Source organism: Biomphalaria glabrata, chromosome 1, assembly GCF_947242115.1.
Source record: "Biomphalaria glabrata chromosome 1, xgBioGlab47.1, whole genome shotgun sequence".
In the NCBI taxonomy this organism is placed as follows: domain Eukaryota; kingdom Metazoa; phylum Mollusca; class Gastropoda; family Planorbidae; genus Biomphalaria; species Biomphalaria glabrata.
Genome location: NC_074711.1, coordinates 53,916,971 through 53,924,079, shown reverse-complemented (window position 1 = coordinate 53,924,079; position 7,109 = coordinate 53,916,971). Strand labels below are relative to the sequence as shown.

The 7,109-nt window shown below is 38.4% G+C and overlaps 2 protein-coding genes across 2 annotated transcripts; both read right to left on the bottom strand.

Annotated features, from left to right (window-relative positions):
* Positions 1-261: 261 nt before the first annotated feature.
* LOC129928659 (uncharacterized) lies at positions 262-4,759 on the bottom strand. The gene is made up of 2 exons (XM_056043858.1): positions 810-4,759; positions 262-706 (listed from the first exon to the last, which is right to left on the bottom strand). The coding sequence occupies exon 1, from the start codon at positions 4,649-4,651 to the stop codon at positions 1,550-1,552; it is 3,102 nt and encodes a 1,033-aa protein (XP_055899833.1). The 5' UTR covers positions 4,652-4,759; the 3' UTR covers positions 262-706; positions 810-1,549.
* Positions 4,760-4,765: 6 nt separating this feature from the next.
* LOC129928663 (uncharacterized) lies at positions 4,766-6,439 on the bottom strand. The gene is made up of 2 exons (XM_056043867.1): positions 6,123-6,439; positions 4,766-6,068 (listed from the first exon to the last, which is right to left on the bottom strand). Exons 1-2 carry the CDS (start codon positions 6,356-6,358, stop codon positions 4,889-4,891), a joined length of 1,416 nt encoding a protein of 471 aa, XP_055899842.1. The 5' UTR covers positions 6,359-6,439; the 3' UTR covers positions 4,766-4,888.
* Between the last annotated feature and the right edge of the window lie 670 nt (positions 6,440-7,109).

The following is a 7,109-nucleotide window of genomic DNA, read 5'->3' as shown; positions in this document are numbered from 1 at the left end:
CATTAATAACTCAAGCTTCATTCATAGATTCGCGCATTGGTACAAAAAATTGCATCTAAGGTCACAATGGTAAAAATGTCAATGGTTCATTATAAAATATTTTTTCCATTTATTAACTAATTCATTGAATAGAATACTGATTCAAATGTTGTTTTTTAAAAAAAGAATTTTGATACGAAATTCGTTTTATTTATAAGTTTCAAAATTAACAAACTACTCTTATAGCGCAGTTTTGACATATCCTCATTGTCAGGTTTAGGATTTAATTGCGTTTTTAACTAGCTGTATACTGTTAAGGTCCCGGGGTTCAACCTGACAAGAACATCACTCACACACAGTCGTACATACAGTAAACAACTAGGTGAATAGTTTAAATAACAACAAAAAAATAAATGAATTTAATTGTATGAAACATATATGTGTATGTACAATGAGGATGACAAATAGACAGTATATATATTAGATATATATATATATATATATATATAATAGGTATATATAAAGATATTATACAATAATTAATTTAAGCACCTTTGCTACGGCTATTAACTTGTCACCCTGGCTTTATGGTCCACCAGACTCTGACCGACTGGCGTCACAACACTGCCAACCTTGGTAATAGTAAAGTTTGACAATGACAATGAAAAAAACTGCAATATGTATTTCTGAGACGGCAAGCGACGCCCACAACTCCAACACTGGCACCCTATAAACGAAATAAACAATACTCTCAACTTCTACACTAAAAATAGAAATAGTGACAACCTCATACAACATACAATAATAGATATCACAAACGAATAACTCACCCTAAACAGGGGTCCCAAAAATCCAACTGAAAAATAAGTCCGAGAAACAGGTACAGACAAATAACGTTTTACGAGCCAACACACCGTCCGCTACAACCAAACTAGAGGGTGAACTGCCTCATGACAAAGAATGACCGATAGATGTCACCGGACTTTGTGACGTAGCAAAACAATTCAAAACAAAAAAATACAAGACCCTCTCGCCCCGTACACGTACTACCAGTAGAGGAAATAAAAAAAACAGAGTTAGGAGAAAGAAATAGACACTTGTCTATACTACGCGACATCCCCCCTCCTCGACGAACTGGAAATTTTGAAAGAAATTCCAGTCATCAAAAATCCTTTCGAAGAAAAAAACTTTGTAGAAAGAACAAGGAAGAACAAAATGATCATAAGTGCATCTATGTCACATTTCAAAATGTAATAATGGAAGAAAAAAAATGATGGGGAGTCACCAATTAATGAAACAAGGAGACACAATACACGTCAAGATGAAAATCCAATTACAAAGAAAAGTTGGTTACCTTGACTTTTAAGGTGATCCATATCAACTTGGGCCAAGAACCAAGTTATATTACAAAATCATATTTACAAATACAACATTAATATAATATACCAACTTATATTCATGGTAGATAAATACACATTATATTCTTGAAATTAGTATCATTTGCATAATATAAAACACAAGTTCAAATGTTATAACACATAGAGACATAATATAAATGGCGGATGGAAGTCTATATCAATCTTGAACAAAGATCAGCCAGCAGATTGTTCTCTCCCTTGACGTGGGCAACGTCAAAGGAGTAGTCTTGTAGCATCAATGCCCATCTTGTGATACGTGCATTTGTAAAGTTTGTGCTCCTGAGATACGATAAGGCCTTGTGATCAGTCAGCAGGTGAAATGTTTTACCTGCTAAATACCTGTCCAGTTTCTTAACAGAATATACTATGGCTAATCCTTCCCGTTCAATAATAGAGTACTTCTGCTCCCGAGGCAACAACTTACGGCTTACGTACTTTATGGGATGTAACACACCTTTGATACACTGACAGAGAATACCAGAAATTCCTTTATCTGAAGCATCGGTCTGAAGAAAAAAAGATAGAGAAGGGTCAGGTAAACGAAGAATAGGATACTTACTCAAACAAGTCTGCACTCTATTCAATGCCTCCGCACACTCATAGTTCCAATCCACTCTTATAGACTTGCCCCGACGTAGTAACTCTGTAAAGGGGAATACTAAATCCGCGTAACTCGGAATAAATTTGCTGTAATAATTTATCAGACCAATCAAACTACGTATTTCTTTCTTTGTAGTGGGTGTTTTAAATTCCATGATCTTTTTTACATTGCTAGGATCAGGTTTGATAACTCCCTGTCCCACATTATGACCCAGAAATTTAACACTAGTGTAGCCCACCTCAAGTTTATCTGGTTTTAGTGTTAAGCCGTTCTCTCTTAGAGCGCAAAAAACATTTCTGACACTTTTCGAGTGTGATTCCCAGTCTTCACTGAAAATACAAATGTCATCGAAGTAGAACAATACATTTTCTACTCCCCTTAGCATACTCTTAACAACCTTATTAAAATGACTTGGAGCACCGCTCAACCCAAAGGGTAAGTAGTGGAACATATAATGCTCCCCAAGAACTCTAAACGCTGTAAAAGGTTTGCTCGTTTCACTGATCGGAATTTGCCAGTAACCCTTTGTTAGGTCCACCAATGTAAAGTACTTGGCTTTATACAACATGTTAAACAAATCTTCTTGTTCAGGAATTACCTCAGCAGGTATTTCAGTAATATTATTTAATTTTCTAAAATCTATACAAGGGCGGAGTGTGCCATCTTTCTTCTTAATTATAACAACTGGCGCTGCATACGGGGAGTCCGTCGGCCCTATAATTCCCAATTCTAACATGTTGTCGATTTCTTGCTTCACTTTCTCTTTCATATGAATGGGCACCGCATATGGTTTCAGAGCTATAGGCTTCTTATCAATCAATTTAATTTTAAACTTTTCGACTGTGGCCCTGCCAGGAACATTGGATATAATGTCTCTATACTCTGTTAAAATTTCATTTACTTGCTTCTTTTGCATATGGTTCAAATTGGGGTTAATTTTGACCTGTGTGAAGACATCCTCGTGAATCTTCTCTTTCTGCGTAATTTCTAGCGTTGGAATGTTAGGTAGCATATCATCATTATATTCATCCTGCTCAGCAACGTCTTCCTCCCCTACAACTGAAACCATATTAGCTGACAAAAGTTCATTTCTATTTTCATCTGCAACAATTAGGTTATCTCCCTTCTTTACCCTACAATGGTATTTCATAAGTCTGTTTATATGATATATCTTTGTCATATTTTCTTTCTGGATAACATAATTAAATTGGGAAATCTTGTTTAGAACCTTATACGGGCCCTGCCAAAACACGGACAGCTTACTGTCTCTGTGTGGTTTGAGGACTAAAACACAGTCACCCACATTTATATCACGCCTCGATGAGTATTTGTCATATTGTTTCTTGTATTTATTTCTGTTTGCCTTACTGTTGAAATTAGCAATAGCAGTCACCTCAGATAATCTTGTCTTCAAATCCAGTAAATAACTGAATACATTCTTGTACCCATTTTCCTCTTCGTTATTTACGAACACTTGCTTTAAGATAGCCAAAGGGCCCCTCATTTGTCTTCCGTAGACAAGCTCAAATGGTGATATTCCCGTTGTTTCGTTAGGAACCTCTCGGTAGGCGAACAGAGCTGCGTTGACTTTCCGGTCCCAATCACAAGGGCTATCCTGACACACTTTCCTTAGAAAGGATTTTAAAGAAGAATTAAGTCGTTCAACCATCCCATTAGAGCTCGGGTGGTAAATGGTAGAATGCACTGGTTTGACAGAGAAAAAATTACAGACCTGATTGTACAATTCCGAAGTAAACTGTGGGCCTTGATCACTTAAAATTTCAGTCGGTAGCCCAATTCTACAAAAAATACTAGTTAGTGCTTCGATAACTGTTTCTGTGTTTATATTTCTCAGTGGTATCGCTTCTGGCCATCTCGTAGCAACATCTACTACTGTCAAAATATACCTATTCTTATTGTCAGTTAACTCCAATGGGCCAATAATATCTGTTGCAACTTTATAAAACGGAGTGGTAATAACATTCATTTGGCCAAGCTCCACTCTGTCACAACGACGTGGCATCCTAGCTTTCTGACAAATATCACACGACCTCACAAACTCTTTTATGTCTCTATCTAAACCTTGCCAGAAAAAATATTTGTAGATTTTACTTTTAGTCTTTCTTAATGACAAATGTCCTGCCAACATACTCTCATGAGCGGTTTTCAACACAATTTCTCTCTTAGCTGAAGGTACAACTAACTGTCTTTCTTCCTCACCAAACTTTCCCCTAAACACTCTGTACAATAGTCTATCAAACACTTTATATTCCACACTTCCATTCTTTTTATTATCTACACAACTGTCCACATGTCGCTCCCATAGATCTTTTAAAGACGGATCACTCAACTGTTCACATAAAAATTCTTCGCTTGTACCTAGCACATCTCGACATTCTTCCAATACTCCACAATCACTTACAGTGCCGCCCTCAATCTCCTTATTTGTCATTGACCTAGTTACTGCTGAGCAATTAAACTCACGACTCACATTACTGTCAACATTCCCAAGAATTAAATCTGCAACCGGATCTTTAAAGCAAGCTACGACATATTTACCGACAATGTAATCCGACTCAATACTCACACATGCCAATGGATAATCCTTCACTGTCCCATCAACAAGTTTTAATTTATAAGTACCAGGAATCATGTCTTTCTCACCAACTAATGAGCTTCTAATTCCTATAACACTCGAACCAGAATCTTTCAAAACAGACACACTTATCCCATTTACTCTCCCCTTTTCAAACTTCAGCTTACCCACCGACTTATCACGTAATGTCTTATCCACATATGAAAAAGTTTTTCTCTTACAGGGGGAAAAATACTCATCTCCTTTCCCTAAAGTACAATTTCCACAATTTTGAATATTGTGAGGACCACTCAGTCATCTATAAGAACCTCCTGGGCCTTGATCTCTGTTTTGGTATGCCCCAGTACCACCCGTTCTACTGTGCCTGTTATTGTAAGAATTCTCGTATGTAGCATAACTTTGTCTCCCCACACTATTGCCGCGGATTCTTCGACCGTTACCATCAAACTGCCTTTGGTAGCGACCTTGTGATGCATTTCTACTGGGCCTTTGTGTGTTAGTGGAGATTGTGGGTGCGTTCCTATATCTAACATCAGAAGCAGGACTAGAGTTAAGTTGCGAACGTTGAGGGCATTCTGACGCTTTGTGGCCTCCCCTCTTGCACTTAAAACAAATAATTAAGTTACTCTCAATCCCTGGACTTCTATTTCTCACAGGCTCACGACACGCTGCCGCAACATGCGCACTTTCTTCCTTACAAATAGACACATCTGACCCCGACTCACTGCATGCTGCTGCAACATATACACTTTCTTCCTTACAAATGGACACATCAGAACCAGCTACCTTAAATCCTTCTATAACTTCTAGCATATTATCTACTGTTCTGTGCTTGCTCAAAACTAGTTGCCTGTATACGTCACTCGAAACACTTTCTAAGATCCTATCTTTGATCAACAGGTCTTTTAACTCCTCCACTGTTTTACCGACTTCGGCCATCTTGCACCAATTGTCTAATGCTGTTCTCAATTCTGTTACATATCTCCTAAAGTCGTTTTGACTTGGTCTCACGAGATGGAATCTTTTGCGGCAGGTTTCCGCGTTGATATCTGCATGGCGAAGAAGTGCAGTCTTGACTTCTTCATAATTCTCGCTAAGGAACAGACTGTCCCTTAGCATGAAGTTTCTGAGTGCGGTGGTCAGTTTATATGACAACAGCAAGGACCACTCTTTTCTCTCTATTTTGCACCTTGCTGCAACGGCCTCAAAGTGTGTTAGGTAAGCTAGGAGGTCGTCGTCATCTTTCATTCCCTGGAAACTCTTGTCAAGCCTGTCTAAGACATTCTTGTATCGCACATCCCCTGACTGTCCTGCCGCCCCGCCTGCCTCTGGCGCAGACTTTTCTTTAAGCCTAGCCAGTTCCAACTCCTCTTTCCTCTTGATTGACTCCTTGGCATCTCTTTCCTTCCATCTTTCGTGCTCCTCGCGTTTGGCCTTCTCATCACGTTCAAATCTCTCTTCTTCCTCTTTCTTCCTAGCCTCTTCTTCTGCCTTCGCCTCTTTCTTCAACTTCTCCTGCCGCTCAAACCTAGCCTCTTCTTCTGCCTTCGCCTCTTTCTTTCTAGCCTCTTCTTCTGCCTTCGCCTCTTTCTTCAACTTCTCCTGCCGCTCAAACCTAGCCTCTTCCTCTGCCTTCGCGACTTCCTTATCTCTATCATATTCAGCTTTCCGTTCCTTCACATATTTCTCTAGCCTTTCCCCTTCATACCCCATAGCACGGCCATCACTAATAAATTGTGACGTTACCGTTAACCTGGTTTCCATGGTCTAAGTGCCTTACTGTGTTAAGCTAAATCAACTAATACTATTATTATTATTACTATGATATACTATAATATACACACATAAGATGTAAACTACAACCTATGAGTGTGTCGTATGGCAAAGAAAGAGAAAACCTATCTGAGCAGTATCCAACGTCGGAGAGAAAACGCCTCACTCCAGGCCGATGCGTAGAAAGGTAGCTGCTACAGGGACTTCCAAAACACCAACACAGGAACGATGGCCTCTAACACATGTATCAACGGTCAATCCCCACACACTTGTCTGTTGTCGGGAGCGAGAAGACACTCGTCACTCGGTCATAAGTGAAGCACAAAATTACATGAAAGAAAAAATTAAATAAATGAATATAAATAACAATCTTGAAATATCAACACCTATAGTCATATGATGATGAGTTCTAAGTCATAAATGATGAATTTAGCATTGGTACAATCCTCAATATCAACAATCAACACATATGGTAATATGGCGGTGAATTCAAACAAATTAATGATAAATTTAACAATGTTTCAAGCCTCTGCTACTTTTGATGTCCAAACAATTATGAGAAGTACACAAGCAATTTTTTTTTCTTCAGCAAATTGTACCCAATACATCAAATATAAATACAATAAAGGGGTATTAGTCAGTATATATTTTTTTTTATTTTATAAGATAACAAGACTAGATAAGACAATCTATGACCTAGTAGTCACAGCCGGACTCTGAGCCCCCATTTGTCAGGTTTAGG